This window comes from Trypanosoma conorhini (genome assembly GCF_003719485.1).
Source record: "Trypanosoma conorhini strain 025E chromosome Unknown Tco_14.4_contig_00470, whole genome shotgun sequence".
In the NCBI taxonomy this organism is placed as follows: domain Eukaryota; phylum Euglenozoa; class Kinetoplastea; order Trypanosomatida; family Trypanosomatidae; genus Trypanosoma; species Trypanosoma conorhini.
In genome coordinates this window covers 1-15055 of record NW_021704559.1, presented here as the reverse complement: position 1 = coordinate 15055, position 15055 = coordinate 1, and the positions used below count along the sequence as shown (strand labels likewise).

General features: G+C 55.1%; 12 protein-coding genes across 12 annotated transcripts, besides 12 other annotated features; all 12 read left to right on the top strand.

Annotated features, from left to right (window-relative positions):
• Positions 1 to 64: 64 nt before the first annotated feature.
• Positions 65 to 136: a sequence feature (A-rich).
• A 27-nt stretch (positions 137 to 163) lies between these two features.
• On the top strand, positions 164 to 628 carry Tco025E_06729 (uncharacterized protein; the record flags this gene model as incomplete). The annotated part of the gene is made up of 1 exon (XM_029373601.1): positions 164 to 628. One exon carries the CDS (start codon positions 164 to 166, stop codon positions 626 to 628), a length of 465 nt encoding a protein of 154 aa, XP_029226296.1.
• A 95-nt stretch (positions 629 to 723) lies between these two features.
• On the top strand, positions 724 to 1332 carry Tco025E_06728 (uncharacterized protein; the record flags this gene model as incomplete). The annotated part of the gene is made up of 1 exon (XM_029373600.1): positions 724 to 1332. One exon carries the CDS (start codon positions 724 to 726, stop codon positions 1330 to 1332), a length of 609 nt encoding a protein of 202 aa, XP_029226295.1.
• Positions 1333 to 1436: 104 nt separating this feature from the next.
• Positions 1437 to 1468: a microsatellite.
• A 74-nt stretch (positions 1469 to 1542) lies between these two features.
• On the top strand, positions 1543 to 1989 carry Tco025E_06727 (uncharacterized protein; the record flags this gene model as incomplete). The annotated part of the gene is made up of 1 exon (XM_029373599.1): positions 1543 to 1989. The coding sequence occupies one exon, from the start codon at positions 1543 to 1545 to the stop codon at positions 1987 to 1989; it is 447 nt and encodes a 148-aa protein (XP_029226294.1).
• Positions 1990 to 2276: 287 nt separating this feature from the next.
• Positions 2277 to 2327: a sequence feature (A-rich).
• A 54-nt stretch (positions 2328 to 2381) lies between these two features.
• Tco025E_06726 (uncharacterized protein) lies at positions 2382 to 2702 on the top strand (the record flags this gene model as incomplete). Its single annotated transcript, XM_029373598.1, has 1 exon — positions 2382 to 2702. One exon carries the CDS (start codon positions 2382 to 2384, stop codon positions 2700 to 2702), a length of 321 nt encoding a protein of 106 aa, XP_029226293.1.
• A 129-nt stretch (positions 2703 to 2831) lies between these two features.
• Positions 2832 to 2872: a microsatellite.
• Positions 2873 to 2958: 86 nt separating this feature from the next.
• Tco025E_06725 (putative TPR-repeat protein) lies at positions 2959 to 4407 on the top strand (the record flags this gene model as incomplete). The annotated part of the gene is made up of 1 exon (XM_029373597.1): positions 2959 to 4407. The coding sequence occupies one exon, from the start codon at positions 2959 to 2961 to the stop codon at positions 4405 to 4407; it is 1449 nt and encodes a 482-aa protein (XP_029226292.1).
• A 185-nt stretch (positions 4408 to 4592) lies between these two features.
• Positions 4593 to 4624: a microsatellite.
• Positions 4625 to 4716: 92 nt separating this feature from the next.
• Positions 4717 to 5919, top strand: Tco025E_06724 (putative chaperone DNAJ protein; the record flags this gene model as incomplete). Its single annotated transcript, XM_029373596.1, has 1 exon — positions 4717 to 5919. The coding sequence occupies one exon, from the start codon at positions 4717 to 4719 to the stop codon at positions 5917 to 5919; it is 1203 nt and encodes a 400-aa protein (XP_029226291.1).
• Positions 5920 to 5930: 11 nt separating this feature from the next.
• Positions 5931 to 5984: a microsatellite.
• Positions 5985 to 5996: a microsatellite.
• A 201-nt stretch (positions 5997 to 6197) lies between these two features.
• Positions 6198 to 6262: a microsatellite.
• Positions 6263 to 6551: 289 nt separating this feature from the next.
• Positions 6552 to 7571, top strand: Tco025E_06723 (aldo/keto reductase; the record flags this gene model as incomplete). The annotated part of the gene is made up of 1 exon (XM_029373595.1): positions 6552 to 7571. The coding sequence occupies one exon, from the start codon at positions 6552 to 6554 to the stop codon at positions 7569 to 7571; it is 1020 nt and encodes a 339-aa protein (XP_029226290.1).
• Positions 7572 to 7615: 44 nt separating this feature from the next.
• Positions 7616 to 7635: a microsatellite.
• Positions 7636 to 7760: 125 nt separating this feature from the next.
• Tco025E_06722 (26S proteasome regulatory subunit, ATPase 3, interacting protein) lies at positions 7761 to 8462 on the top strand (the record flags this gene model as incomplete). Its single annotated transcript, XM_029373594.1, has 1 exon — positions 7761 to 8462. One exon carries the CDS (start codon positions 7761 to 7763, stop codon positions 8460 to 8462), a length of 702 nt encoding a protein of 233 aa, XP_029226289.1.
• Positions 8463 to 8831: 369 nt separating this feature from the next.
• On the top strand, positions 8832 to 10730 carry Tco025E_06721 (uncharacterized protein; the record flags this gene model as incomplete). The annotated part of the gene is made up of 1 exon (XM_029373593.1): positions 8832 to 10730. The coding sequence occupies one exon, from the start codon at positions 8832 to 8834 to the stop codon at positions 10728 to 10730; it is 1899 nt and encodes a 632-aa protein (XP_029226288.1).
• A 76-nt stretch (positions 10731 to 10806) lies between these two features.
• Positions 10807 to 10835: a microsatellite.
• A 49-nt stretch (positions 10836 to 10884) lies between these two features.
• Positions 10885 to 10908: a microsatellite.
• A 107-nt stretch (positions 10909 to 11015) lies between these two features.
• Positions 11016 to 11741, top strand: Tco025E_06720 (3-oxoacyl-(acyl-carrier protein) reductase; the record flags this gene model as incomplete). Its single annotated transcript, XM_029373592.1, has 1 exon — positions 11016 to 11741. One exon carries the CDS (start codon positions 11016 to 11018, stop codon positions 11739 to 11741), a length of 726 nt encoding a protein of 241 aa, XP_029226287.1.
• A 462-nt stretch (positions 11742 to 12203) lies between these two features.
• On the top strand, positions 12204 to 13571 carry Tco025E_06719 (uncharacterized protein; the record flags this gene model as incomplete). The annotated part of the gene is made up of 1 exon (XM_029373591.1): positions 12204 to 13571. One exon carries the CDS (start codon positions 12204 to 12206, stop codon positions 13569 to 13571), a length of 1368 nt encoding a protein of 455 aa, XP_029226286.1.
• Positions 13572 to 13772: 201 nt separating this feature from the next.
• Positions 13773 to 13812: a sequence feature (A-rich).
• Positions 13813 to 13903: 91 nt separating this feature from the next.
• Positions 13904 to 14749, top strand: Tco025E_06718 (protein kinase; the record flags this gene model as incomplete). The annotated part of the gene is made up of 1 exon (XM_029373590.1): positions 13904 to 14749. One exon carries the CDS (start codon positions 13904 to 13906, stop codon positions 14747 to 14749), a length of 846 nt encoding a protein of 281 aa, XP_029226285.1.
• Between the last annotated feature and the right edge of the window lie 306 nt (positions 14750 to 15055).

Here is a 15055-nt window from a genome sequence, read left to right as displayed (position 1 = left end):
AGTAGATTGTTTGTGTTCAGTTTCATCTTACTTTTAGAATATAAGGAGTTTGGGTTTACAAGTGTTATTGTTTTTTTTATATTTATTTTTGTCCCTCATTGTTTTTTATTTATATTTGATCCTTTTTTTTCTTGTTGAATATTAGTGGTTATTAGAGTGACACATGACAATCCTCACTACAGAACCTACGAGGTGGGCGGAGGCTATAGAATCATCCGTGGATTGTTTGTTTTCTCCGCAGTCGGCAAAGAATGTTGAAGATGTCTTATCCAAGGCGTCCACGGTAAAGCACCAGCAAAACCTCTTGAAGGCAGTAGAGCCGTTTATACTAAAAATGCTAGAGGATCCCGTTGCTATTTCAATTTTGACGTCGCTCGTAAAGTACGGTACGGTTGCGACTGTTGCCAGTATTACAGGCATAGTCGGGCAAGAGTGTGACAAGATCCTTAGCGGCGCCAGTACCCCGGTGGAGGTGTGTGAAGCCCCGTTTGGTATTCTCCTGGAGCGTATCATTTACCGCGAGGATTGCACTGCGAAGTGCCGAATGAATTTAATTAAAGATTTAAAATCTCTTGACCAGCGCTCACTTATGGGTTCTGCAATTTTTTATTGGCCGCGGCTCGTTTGATAATCCTTGACAGAGAATTTGCTGTATCTGTATGCTCCAGCACCAAGGCACAAGAGGCATTTCTGCAATTTTCTTTGTCCCCTTCAAGGAAAAATATGGTGATACGTTTCTGTGAATTTGTGCTTTCCACGGCCGATACAAAAAATGAAAAGCTGACGGATGCATGTTCTGTTTTTATATTTACTGCCCTTTCTACCTTATACGCTGCGAATTCTTCCGTGCGTCCATGGAAAGAGGTGACGTTGCTCTTGGCATCGTGCGGGAGCATCTCTGTTGTTCGGGACATGGTAAAGCTCTTCTCAGAGTGGCCTGATATTTCTCTTCGAGCAAAGACTGAAGCTTATGGGAAAGTGATGGCGCATCTCTTGAAGCGGTCCCCAGAAGTAAACGATGGAGTTGTGTTGGTAAAAGTGCTGTTCCAAACAAGGCAGGATTTTGATGAAAGGTTAGCCTCCCGGAAATCCTCACAATTGCAGCTACTCGCAGCCATTGCCGAGAAACCGGCGTACGTGGAGGCTTTGTCAGAAAAGCTGGGTGAATCCCTCGAAAAGAGGCTTCTTGCCGCAGCTGTTCGGTACCGAAATGCCACCAAACCAAGGGCTCTTGCAACTAAAGAGGTGATTCTTCAAAGGCTTGATAAGATCCGCTCTGTTTCCAGCGCAGATTATAGTCCGGGTAAGGCGCTGAAAAGGAAACGTGAATAGCCGACATTAAAGTTATATATAAAAGAAAAACAAATATGGGTTTTTTTTCTGTGTAATGTGTGAAATTTTGGGTAGCTGACAAACGTAGGAGCGTGTCTCCCCTCATATATGTATATATATATATATATATATGTATGTGAGGGACCACTTCTTCCTTGACTTTTTTCTCCTATTTATGTGTGCATCAAGTTATAGCTATTCTAGGACAGGATGAAGCGATTGTCGCATTTATCTATTCTTTCGGTGAGGGGTAGCTTGCAATGCTCAAGGCGTTACAATCTTTTGGAGCATAAAACAAAGGGCTCGATGTTTATGAAGCATTTGGATCTGTACGCCCGGCGTGATCCGCAGTTGGCACCGTACTTACTTAGGGAAGTAGATATTGAGTATAAAAGAAAATGCCGCAAGGTTTCTTTTTGCATTTGGATGTGCATATTTACTGTAGTTACGGCTTTTCAAATACGTATGCAGGGTGATCAGTTGCACTACTTGCGTCTGTATGCAGATTGTGTTCGGGCTGAACAGGATGCAAAGGACGAGGATGAAATTCGACGAAGGAAGACGTTCGTAGCTGTCGCGAACCTTGTCCGAGACGCGTTTGATCGGGATCAGAAGTGGCATAAGAGTGATCAAGAAAAGGCTCTGAAGGTGCTATAATGCAAGTGCCTCTGACGAAACTGAAAGAGGATTAATGGGAGTGATGTCATTTGGCGCCATTTTTCCTTTTTTTCTTCTTCTTTTTTAGAGGATTCGACTGTCAAAGAATTTTCCCCGTTTTTTTTTGCCTTCGCTTTATACAGCCTTGATAAAATAACGCAGACGATACCAAGTTCTTTTTTTTTCGCCGTGTTGTTTTGTCTGCTTGTCACATAACCGTTTTAATACAGTTTTTACAATCGGAGCTTCCATACGCGAAAGTGCTGAGTAATATGGCCTAGACGAGGTCTGATTTTCTTTTTCTTTTTTTCATTTTTGATCTTACTATTTTATTTTTCCACATTATGCTGTTTTTTTCCTTATGTTACTATAGGCAAAGTGCGCTCAGAAGGATGTTCTCGCTCATTGGTGCCATGGGCACACTTGTGTCAACGTTCATGGCGGCGGATACTTTGTCGCGGGCGTTTGGAGTGCATAAAGTAAAGGCAGGAAGATGTATGCTATACCTGTGGATTTTGGCGATTGTTTTGGCTTTTTGGATGAATAGCATAGAAATGCTGGGGTGCCTCCACTGTGTGGTTTTCGTCGGCGTCGCTGCAAGGTTTGGCGAGGGGGGTCTTTCATACGACTTTGTAAGAGTCCCGATACTGACTTTTGTTCCGGCTTTTGGAATAGTAAATATTTTATTAAACTACGCTTGGTCCACCGTCTAAGATGGGGATTACAGAATGCCCACGATGCCGGGTCTCCTTTTTGCGGATATGCACTTTTGCATTGAGGTGTGGCTCACGCAGCGTGAAGGGTGCGCAGACAAAGTATGGGAGTATAAACTATTTTTTGCTTTATTATTACTATTAGTATTATTGCTTCCACTATTTTTATTGCCTTACTACCACTTCTCTTTCCTTCTGGTTATTTTCAACTCTGAGGAAGGTGTGCGATAAACGGAGCAACACGAGGACTATTACGATGGATTACGCCAGCGCCATTAGACAACAATCAGAAGATCTACAGGATGAATTGAGGGAATTAAACCGCTGGGAGGAAGAGGTGCGGCGACGAGAGGAGGCAAACAAAAAGAGAGGGGTGCATTCGGCAAACAGCGATGCAGTGCCACCTATCAGGGGGACCGTGCCCTCACTAAAAGAGGCTGTGTTAAGGTCCGGTGGGAAGGTCTCGGGAGAGGATCCGGTGAAAAATGCGAAGGAGACAGGCAATACCTTTTTTCAGTCCGGAAAATTTAAGGAAGCCATTGAGGCATACACCACAGGAATTGACCTCGATCCTGAGGGGACTGTGGCGCATGTACTGTATGGAAATCGGTCACTTTGCTATTTAAAGCTGGAGCGATGGGAGGAAGCCGAACGTGACGCCTCCGCTTGTCTTCGACTGAATCATAGTAACCCAAAAGGGTACTTTCGTCGGGCCATGGCGCGAAAGCGGCTTGGGAACTTGAAGGGGGCACGCACCGATCTTGAGGCTGTTCTTGCGCTTAGTCCAAATGACGCCAGCGCCACTAGTGAAATTAAGACAATAACGCATATGCTACAACTTGAGCGAGAGAAAGCTGGTCCTGTCGTGAAGAAGAAGGTCCTTATTATGGAAGTCGATGATGATGATGATGAAGAGGAAGAAGGGAAGAACACGGAAGAAAAAAGTAAGGAAGAGGCTGACTCTACACATAAAGGGGGCAGCAATGGGAATGACACCTCTGAAACGCAACGAAAAGAAAACATGCAAAAAGAGATGCAAGCACTTGAAATTGCCCGGGAGAAGCAACGCAAACTCAAAGAAGCCAAAGCAAAGGAGGAGGAAGCAAAGTTGAGCCAGAAGCGACGGACATGTGCACGGGTGGAAGTTATTGAAGAGGAGCCTGTTGAGGTAAAGGCTGAGGGTTCAGTCTCAGTAGCAAAGATGGTGGAGGAAAGGGCGACAGCGAAAGACGTTGACCGAGCTGAGTCAAGGGTACCCGCGTCAAAGTCAACTGGGGAGGGACGTGAACCGCGGAACCTCGCCCCACGCACCGTGAGGACGTCGTCCAGGCTCTCGAAGGAGACGCTAAAGGCACCAAAGTCCTTTACAGAGTTTGAACGGGTCTTTACGGATATCAGAGGTAATGAGGAACTCTGCTGCTATTACCTTTCTTTGATTCCTCCGGCAAATCTTCGCACCTTATTTGGAAACAATATGACACCAGATATTCTTCTTGGGCTATTGTCTACTGTGAAACAGCTCCCAGGCAATGTTGCACTTGCCTTTCTTCAAGGATTATGCACGGTTAAACGGGTCGAGGATATCGCGCTTTTCTTTGACAGTTCGGAAAAGAGAGTGGTTGAGGAGGTCCTCGACGTGGTTCGCTCTTGTGGCGCCTCTGAAAAGGACATGAGTCTATTTCGGGAACGCCTACGGGTGATGTAAGATGGAGAAATGATGGATCCAGATATAGATGCGCGTGTCTATGTGTCTACTATGAGTTTGTGAGGGTGAGAATTGGGCCTGCTCGAGACATACACACCTTGCTTAGTGCGGTTATTGAGGTGGGCTTTCCTTACACACTTCTTTTGACGCAGTCGTCGTGAAAGTTTCACCTATATACTCATATGCACGCAATACACACGCACACACACACACTCACTCTCGCTGCTTTTTTATTAACAACTCTTCCGCTTACAGCTTTTGTTTGCTTTTTTTTTGGTTGTTGTTGCTTTTTGTGTGGCGAGAGTAGCTATGGTTAAGGAGACTAAGTTTTACGACGCTCTGGGTGTCTCCCCAGATGCTTCCATCGAGGACATTAAGAGGGCCTACAGGAAGCTCGCTTTGAAGTACCATCCCGACAAGAACAAGGAACCCGGTTCACAGGAAAAGTTCAAGGAAGTCTCTGTGGCCTACGAATGCCTTTCAGACCCTGACAAGCGCAGTCGGTATGACAAATTTGGAGAGAAGGGAGTTGACATGGAAAGTGGAGGAATTGACCCCACAGACATCTTTGCAAGTTTCTTTGGTGGCAGTCGGGCCCGCGGAGAGCCAAAGCCGAAAGACATTGTTCATGAGCTGCCTGTCCCGCTTGAGGCGTTCTACACAGGGAAGACGGTCAAGTTGGCAATCACCCGTGATCGCTTGTGCTCGGCTTGCAACGGTTCTGGGTCTAAGGTGCCGAACGCCAGCGTCACGTGCAAGGAGTGTGAAGGTCGGGGTGTCAAGGTTGTCACGCGTTCCATTGGGCCCGGTTTCATTCAACAAATGCAGGTGGCATGTCCTAGGTGCCGTGGAAAGGGCACCGATATGAAGGAGGAGGACAAGTGTGACACCTGCAAGGGCCAGCAGATTAAGAAGGAGAAAAAAATCTTTGAAATCGTCGTTGAGAAGGGCATGCATCGCGGCGACAACGTGACGTTTCGAGGCGAAGGCGACCAGATACCAGGGGTCCGGCTCTCAGGGGACATAATTATCATCTTGGACCAAAAACCACATCCCGTCTTCACGCGCAAAGGCGACCATCTCGTCATGGAGCGCACCATCTCCTTGGCAGAGGCGCTGACTGGGTTCACGATGAACATAAGACACCTCGACGACCGTGAGGTTTCCATCACCTCCACTGGCGTCGTTGACCCCTCCAAGCTCTGGTGTGTGAGCAGGGAGGGCATGCCGCTCCCCAACACAGGTGGCGTGGAGCGCGGGGATCTTGTGGTGCAGTTTCACGTCGTTTACCCAACGACGCAGAGTCTGCGGCCTGACGCAGTCGCCAAGCTGCGCGAGGTTCTTCACTACCCCCCACAACAGTCTCCCTCACCTAATGCCATGATATGCCACCTGTCGCAAACCAACATTGACCTCGAAAAGGAAGCCAAGCGCCGCCGACAGAGAAGTGGTGAAGACGACGACGACGACGCCCCACAAGGGCATGCGGGAACGACGTGCACACCGCAGTAATCTTTGTAAGCAAGAAAAAAAGAAAGAAAGGTAAGAAGAAAAAAAAAAAAGAAGAATAAATAAAATGAAAGTAAGAATCTGGAGAGGAGGAGGAAGGAAGAAATAGGAACCGCAGTTCCCCAGAAGAGGGCAGAGAAGGATCTTTGCGTGCTTTTTCCCTCCCCCCTTCTTTGCTCTCCTCCTCCCCCTCTTGGCTGAGGTGGTAGTAGCTAAGCCATTGTTGGAGCATTTGTCATTTTCCACCCAACCTGCTTCCATGGCATAGATAAACGCCCAATTTATTATTATTATTATTATTATTATTACTATTACTATTACTATTACTATTATTATTATTATTATTTTGACCCACCCTATTGATGAACTTGAGGTGTGCCGGGGGCAGGTGAGATTGCCGACGTCGCAGGAATTGTGGGTACGTCACATTGAAGGTACGTAGACACACCTCCGCTTGAAGTTTCCTGTCACCCCGGATTTTTTTGTTTTGCTTTTTCTCTTCTCGGTTTGTGTGCTTAGAGATACATATATCTATCTGTATTTGCTAGTTGGGCGTTTCAGGGAGGCGAGTGTGTGTGTGGTGGCGGGGTTAGAGCGCTACGGGCAGCAGTCGTGGGTAACAGTGGGGGCTCACAATGCCCGGGGCGAATGTCATGAGTTTTAGGCCGCTCGGGGGGCCTGTGCTGGGCGTCGCGCACAGGCTGCCGCTGAGGAACGGGCAGAGCATCCCCCAGTGCGGCTTCGGAACGTACCGGATGACCCCCGCGGAGGCGGGGCCGTCCGTTGAGTACGCCGTGGCTTGTGGGTTTCGGCACGTGGACTGTGCGAAGGCGTACTGCAACCAGGCCGCAGTTGGGGAGGCCCTGCAGCGTCTGACATCGACCGGCAAGGTGAGGCGCGAGGACTTGTTTTTGACCTCCAAGCTGTGGCCCACCGATCAGCACCCAAGCCACGTGGAGGGGGCGTGCCGAGAGACGCTGGCGGAGCTCCGCGTGGACTACCTTGACTTGTATCTCATTCACTGGCCGGTGGCGTGGCGCCACTCCCCGCAGTTCGCGACCGACGACGATAAGTACCCCAAAGACGCCAGCGGAGCTGCCGCGGTGGACGACAGCGTCAAACTTATTGATACGTGGAGGGCCATGTGTGAACTTGTCGATAAAAAGTTGGTGCGTTCGATTGGCCTTTCAAACTGTAACGAGACACACATTAACGAAGTCATGAGTGACGAGCGTCTTTATGCACCGGTGGTAAACCAAATTGAACTTCACCCGGCGTTGGTGCAGCGTGATCTGCTTAGCCTGCACGGTGCGTACCATATCGTGACCGCCGCCTACAGTCCGCTGGGGATGCCCTCGCGATTTACGCCCCCGGGCTACAAAGGCCTGCTGACGGATGCGGCACTGCAGCCGCTTTCTGAGTATTCCGGGTTTAGCGTGGCCCGTGTGCTGCTAAACTGGAGCCTTGACATGCACAACGTCGTGATTGTGCGCTCCACCAACAAGGAACACATCCACTCGAACGCGAAGGCCGCGCTTTTTGCCCTCTCGGACCCCGTGCGGATGATCCTCGACAGATTCCAGGAGCGTGTGGGGACAGTGCGAACCATCAACCCGACAGACTTCACTCGCAGCGGAAGGAGCTTCTTTGCGTGAGGCGTGGGTGTACGGCCCACTTCACTTCTCCTCGTGTCGTCGACATATATATATATATATATATCGTGTTGTTGCTCGCCGTCTCGCGTTTGCTGGCGCCCGTTTTTTTTTTCCTATCTCTTCCTTCCCCATCATCGCTGCTGCTCTTCGTTTTCTGCTTCACTTTCCTTGCAGGCGGCGGAGGCGCAAATGGCTCCCAAGAAGGCAGCGAGAAACTCTGGCGGGAGCGACGCGGAGGCGGCCATCCTGCAGTGGTTCGAGTGCGAGGGGGAGCCGGCGACGGCGCAGTCCTTGACAGACGCACTGGGTAGCAAGTTTGGGAAGGCGCTGGTTCAGAGTGTCCTGGAGCAGTGCGTGGGCGAGCAGAGACTGCAGGCCAAGGACGTTAAGAAGGCTAGGTTCTACTTCCCCCCCGCGCCCGCGGCGGCGGAGAGCCACGGGGGCGACTGCCCCGTGGACCCCGCAAGGCTAGAGCTCATGCAGCAGCTTCAGCGGCACACAAGGAGTCTGTCGGAGCTCTCCGCAGAGTTAAATACACTTCTTCAGAGGCCTTCTGCCTCGGAACGTGCCTCGAACATTGCCCGTCTCTCCGCCGAGCGCGCCACGCTCACGCAGAGTTTGGAGGCAGTTAAACTGGAAAGGAACAAAAGGCGTGACGCGGCGCATGACGAAGACATTTATCTCCTAATTCGGCGGTACAACAGAGCCAGAGAACTTTGGAGGGAGCGCAAGCGCATGACAGAGCGTGTTATTGATGCGATCTTGGGAGACAGCTGTGACCCCAAGGACCTCGCGGATCACTTTGGCCTCGTTAGCGACAAGGAGGCAAACGTCTCCCTCACGGAGACGGCGATTGCATTGCCGCGGGTTGAGGGTCCCGCGGGTGTGTGACCAATAACCATATTACAGAGCATTGGGGGAGTCTGGGTGGGGAAGGGGAGAGAGGGGGAATGGCGGGAAAGCACATGCTTACATATAAATGCGTTGTTTCTTCTTGGGCAATAGCAAAGGCTGGCATTGCCTCATACTTGCTTGCGTGTTCCATTGACACTTGTGGCAGCTGCCAGAGGTGGGGTGGCGCTAAGCTCGAATGCGCCGGTGACTCATATATATGTATATAGGTGCCGTGGAAATGTGTGTGTGCTAACTTCGCATATTTCCTACTGTGGTTTTTTATTTTTAAATGCTTGTGTTTTTTTTTCCCGCTTGGGTTTTCTTCTGCCGCATCCCTGGCTGAAGTGTTTGCATGAGCGTCCCGGCATGGATGGGGAAAGCAGCGAGGGCCCCGAGTTGGGCGACATCTTCGCGGCTCTGAAGGAGTCGGCGCAGGGGCAGTGGGACGCGGATGCCGACGAGCTGCTGCTGAAGGGACTCGTGGCCCTGCAGGCAAAGTTCTTCGCCCGTTTCAGCTCCGTCCGCGGGGAGGTGGAGAGCCTTGTGACGGACGTCTGCACCGCCTCTGTCCAGGCGCAGAACGCCATGAACTCCTTCGTCCTCCTCGCGCAAAAGCAGTTCGTGCAGAACCGCGTCTCCCTCGACGCCGAGGACGACGACGACGACGGCGAGGACGACGGCGAGGGTGCCCGCTCGCTGCCCGACGACGCGGCTGCGGGGGGAGACGCGGAGGCAACGGCGGCGCGCGCCTGCCAGGACGCCGTCGAGCTTGGCGTCCGCGTGCTGGAGACGCGGACGATGCCGCTGTTTGCCCACGGCGCCGTCGTGGACGCGCAGGACGGGGACGACGGCGACAGCCGCTCCCAGTCCGCCGCGGACCCCTACCGCCACCGCCACTTCATGGCGCTCATTGGCTCGGAGCGCTTCCTTAACGACCCGTACGGCGGCTACTTCGATGAGCCGAGCCCGCGGTCGTGGGGCTCCTCCGCCTCGGACCGTCCCTCAGACGCCACACCGGCGGCGGTGGAGCCGCGGCGGGGGCCGGCACTCAACACCGCCGCCGTTGCGCAATCGACCACCGTACCGCCGCCGCCACCGCCACCGCCGCCACCGCCGCCACCGCCGCCACCGCCGCCGCCGCCGCCGACAATGTCATCGGCTCCACCTCCTCCACCTCCACCTCAAGCCGCGGTTGCGGCAAAAGCCGCGAAGGCGGAGCCGGCGGCACCTCAGCGCAAGATAATTTCTATGACGAACCTTTTTTCTTCGTCTGAGAGTTCCGCGGAGCCGAGCGCCCGCCCGGGCCCAACGCCGCAGCCCAAGCCTGGTGGAAAGAGGGCAAGCGCGTTTTTCACGGGAGGGGGCTCAACAGACTCGCCCTCCGAGGATTCGTCCACGGTGCCCACCCCAAAGTTCCTGGCCAAAGCTGCAGCAGGGCGAAGGGCTGTCATGTTTGCAAATGACTCATCGGCTGACAGCAGCGGCAGACCTCCGCCGCCCCCGGCGATGCAGGCCAGAAAGGCGCCGGCAAGAAAGCTCCCGAATCGTACTCCATCCACATCTTCGTCCTTCTCTTCAGAAGAGGACCCCACAGAGGCCGCGCTGCCTCCTCGCGCCGTGCTTGACAAGGTCAGCGTTGGCACTTCTTCGACGAAGGCATTGCCTAAGGCCGCCCCACGAAAGGCAGAGACGACGTCCTCTCCCTTCGACAGCAGTTTGAGTGGTGACACACACCCGGCCCTAACTGGCGTGACCCGAGCGGCTGCAGCTTCCTCCGGCAAAACGCCCTCGGGGGGCACCGCGCTAAGGCACGAGGAGGAGGGGGAGGAGGAGGTCTCTGTGCCCGCCGACGACAAGGAGCGACAGCCCATGACTGCGGCTCCTGCCACTTCTTCCGCGCCCGCGGCCGCCCCTGCATTTGCGGCAACGGGACAGAAACCGTCCTCAGAGGTGGAAGGGCCACCCCCAAGGACCATCGTTCCTTCTTCCAGGCGCGCGGACAAGGCTCTATCGACATCCTCCTCAGAGGCGGAGGGCGCCTCAACCCGCAAGGTGCCTCCTTCAAACCTTCCAAGCATCACAGTTGCAAAAATTTCGCCGTCGCCGCCTCCCAAGAGAGTGGAGGCCAAAGGTATGACTGATTTGTACAGCAGCGACTCGGATGTTGCAGAGGCCGCCTATGCAGCTCCACGTGTGGTTCGCAAGCTAACGGCTAAGTGGGCGGCAAACCGGCGTCGCGTGTACAGCAGCGACTCGGATATTTGATGGGCTCTACGCAGCCGGGGTGAGAAATTATGGGCGGGTGAGGAGTTGAAGTTGTGAATGGAGGTTACAGTAGGGGAAAAAAAAAAATAATTAAGCAAAAAAAAATGTGTGATCTCAAGCCATTTCCCTTGTTGTTAATGAGGGCCCCTCTTAAATTTATTTGTTTATTTATTTATTTTGCACTGCTGCCGCTTGAAAAGAAGCAGCAGCCGACAAGGGGCCAATCAGCGCATTAGGGGGAGGAGCGGGGGGAGTGGGAAATATTGTGCGGAGAGGATTTCTAGGATGCCGTGGGGCCTTGAAGGACGCGTGGGCGTCGTGACTGGCGCCTCCTCTGCAATTGGGAGGCACTTGTCCGCGCGCCTGGCCAAGGAGCACGGGGTGCGGTTGGCCTGCGTGTCGAGGAGGGATGTGACTGGCCTCGTCCCCGCAGAGTGCACGTGCCTGCGGGCGGACCTCCTGCTGCCGGCCGACACCGACGCTGTGATGAAGTCGGTGCGGGAGGCGCTTGGGCCCGTCTCGCTCCTCGTCAACTGCGCCGGTGTGACGCTGAACAAGATGCACGTGCGCTGCACCGAAGACGACTACGACGCCGTCATGAACGTTAACCTCCGTGGTGCACTTAACCTCACCCGCGCCGCGCTGCGTCATGGTGGGATGCTGAAGGGCGGCGACGGTTGCGTTGTCCACGTCGGCTCTGTTGTGGGCAGCCTGGGCAACGAGGGCCAGGTGCTCTATGCGGCCTCAAAGGCGGCGTTGAGTGGGGCGGTGCGGTCCTGGGCGCGGGAGTACGGCCCGAGGAACCTGCGGTTTAACGTGATTGCCCCCGGCCTCATTGCGGGGGAGGGGATGGGACGGACGCTGACGGAGGAGCAGCGCGAGTGGTGGCGGGGGCGCTGTCCCATGGGCCGCTTGGCCACTGCGGAGGACGTTGCCGACGCCATCATCGGCGTCAGCTTGTGCCGCTTCATCAACGGCCAGACGATTCACGTGGACGGGGGGCTGTGCTGAGCGGCCGACGGCGGGGACTGCAATTTCATGTTTGCCACCTCGTCCCTTCTTTTTTGTGTGGGGCGTCCAACACACACATGATGATTTTTTTTTTTTCCGTCCTGCTTCAAAAGTAACTGTTCCTCCTCTGCACGTGCGGCGGCGTTTTCTTCTGGATGGAGCACGCCATTTGCGCAAAGTCTCCGCAGTGCTGAGAGGTGCCAATTGCACGTTGGCGCATGCGGCTGCTGGGCGGGAAGTCTACCGCATTTGTCCCGGCCTTCCGATCGCGGCGCCACTCCCCAAAAGAAAAAAAACGAGGCCCGTCAGCCGGCACCAACACCGACCAACAACAGTTTATATTCCCCCCCCCCAAAAAAAAAAAATCTGGCCGAGGCACAAGGTTGCCCGCATCTCAAGCTCCCTGGCGCTCACACCCACAGGGGAACTCGGCTTCATCAGCGATTATATATATTCTTTGGAATGCTTAGCTTCCCAGAAATATACGTCTACCCCCGTACTGGACCCTGGCACCACGTTGAGGTGGTTCCATTTCGCGCCAAGCAACGACGAAAGCAAGAGGGCGGTCTGGCGACTGCGTCCAGCACCGCAGCCTTGCGGGGCGAGTTTTTTTCCCCGCTGAGCCGCCAGCGACACACGCACACACGTGCGCACAGAAGGAGTGTGAGTGTGTCACATTTGTCAAATTGTCTGCGTAACGCCGCCTTTTCCTTGCCTTATCTCCCGCCCTCTCCCCGTATCTCTCTCTATCGCGGTGTGGATGTGGCAGGGATGCAGTCTTCGTCGACCACGGTGTGTGGCGCGGACAGGCTTCGGCGCGCCCAAGATCAGGGGCTTCCGCCGGTGTTGGTGGAGAAGCAGGCAAAGGTGAAGAACTTCAGCAGATCCACCGCCGCCGCGTTGACGGGGCAGCTGGAAAACTGTGTCCATCTGCTTCGGGGACACTGCACGACGCTGCAGTACTGCAATGCGGAGATTGAGGGCGCCTTGCTGACCCTTGGCGTTGACTCGACGCATTCATTACTTGCCGCCATCAACGGCGTTGTCGAGGGCCTTGAAACGGTGGCGGAGACATGCAAGGAGATGTGTGAGAGCCACTTCGAGGAGGTGCGCCAGCGCGAGGACCTCTTCGCCTCGTGTTGCAACATGTATCTCACGCTGAAGGAGCGGCACGAGGTGACGGAGCGGGAGCTGCGCAGCTTCGTGGCGGAGCGTGACCGCCAAAACGCCGCCTTTGACAAGGCGGTTGCGTACGTGGAGACGCTGATCGCGGAGCGGGCGCGGTGGCAGGAGCGGAACGGCTACAACTGCGTCGGCCTCCCGCTTGTGGAGAAGTCCTTTTCGGAGCAGTGCCACGAGGCCCTCGACATGTTTGACAGGATTGCGCAGGAGACCCGCGGCCGGGAGCGCGCGGGCCCGGAGTGCCTGCTCTCCACCACCGACGCCCCCGACACCCTGGTGAAGCGATGGGAGATGCTTGAGGACCTTCGCCACGTGAACGGGGTGCGCTCGGCGCGGCTGCAGTACGTTCCGCCCGGGGACGAGGTGGCGCTCCTCCGTGAGGTGCTGGAGATGGGCTCGGGCAGCCGGGCGCTGCTGCACGATGTACGCGAGGAGCGGCGGGGGCTCGAGGAGGCCAAGAAGAAGGTGTGCGAGATAGGCGTCGCGAGCCTCGCCGCCCTGCAGCTCGCCCGCGCGGAGTTAAATAGCTTCAAGGGGTGGCTCGTAGGCCTCGAAAAGAGCGGGCTGCCGTTCAATACTTCGTTTGAGAAGTTCCGTACTATGATGGCAGCGTCCGCGGCGCCGCCGGGGTCCGGCCAGCAGCCCTAATACAAATATATACATATTTCCACCCAAAAGCCTGCTTGATGTACACTGGTATTCTTCTCTGGAGCCTCCCCCTTCGCGTTGGCGTTCTTTCGCTTTTCCTCTTCCATCCCCGCAGCGTGTGAGGAGGCTGGCTGCATCTTCCATTCTGTGCGTCGGAGTGCGAGCGTGCCGTGCCGCCTTCGATGCGCGACGGTGCAGCACGTTTTTGTTTTTGTTTTTTGTTTGTTGTTGCTCTTGCTTTGGGTGCTTGGGCACACGCATGTATATATGTATATATGTCGTTTGTTTTTTTCCCTCTGGTCTTTCTGCCCCAATCGGCGGCGCAAAGGCCCATGGATCGATACAGGCTGGAGAGGTACCCATGCGCCCGCACGCCGATGAGCACGCTCTACCTCTGCACCGACCTGCAAACCGGCGAGCGGCTTGTCGCCAAGGCGGTCGACAGGAGCACCCCCGCCGCCGAGCGCCGCGCGCGGCGCATGCTGCACGGGACCCAACTGGTCTCGCGGGCCCGCCGGCACCCGGGCCTTGTGGACGTGCGCGGCATCTACGACGTGGACGCGAAGACGTACGTCGTGATGGAGTACGTGGCGGGCGGCACGCTGCTGGATTACGTCGTGCGCCGCGGTCCGCTTCGCGAGGCCGCCGCGGTGGTTGTGATGCGGCAGCTGCTTGACGCCGTGGCGCACCTCCACGGCTCTGGGGTGATGCACCGCGACCTGAAGACGGAGCACGTCCTCATCAGCGCGCCGACGGACCGCACGGGGCCCCCAACGAGCGTCCGCATCTGCGACTTTGGGTTTGCGGCGAGCAAAGTGCCCAACGGCGAGTGCGTGGGGACCCCGCAGTACAGCGCCCCGGAGGTCGCCGCGATCGGCGTTGCGCAGAGCAGGGCGGGCAGCGGCAGCGGCAGCGGCAGCGGCAGCTACGACGAGAAGTGCGATATTTGGTCGCTCGGCGTCGTGGCGTACGCCATCCTCAGCGGGATGCTTCCGTTCGACGGCAGCACCCCGACGGAGGTGTTCGCGAGCATTCTGCGCCGCCAGGTCCCTTTTCCGCCCTCCGCCTGGCAGGGCGTGGGCGAGGACGCCAAAGCGTTTGTCCTCTTCCTCCTGACGCCGGACCCCGACAAACGCCCCTCCGCGCTGCAGTGTCTGCGCCACCCGTGGCTCTTTTGAATGTATCAATGCGGTACTTTGCCTTCCCTCCTCCTTTCTCTTTTTGGTTTCTCCTTTTTTGTTTGTTTGCGCCGTGTCCTTGCTTGACTCCCCTGCACGCCTGCCAAACGCGAAAGTGTGGTTTGGGGCGGCTGGGCGGACCTCCCAGTCTCACGTGGTTTCCTTGCCGCGAGGAAGAAACGACAATGTATACATACATATATAGTTGTTTTTTTAAAAAAAAACTTGCGTCAATGCACACGTGCGCGGATGCCTCTTTCTTGTTTTTGTTTTTGCTTTCAGTATAGTTGCCTTTTCTTTGTCGAC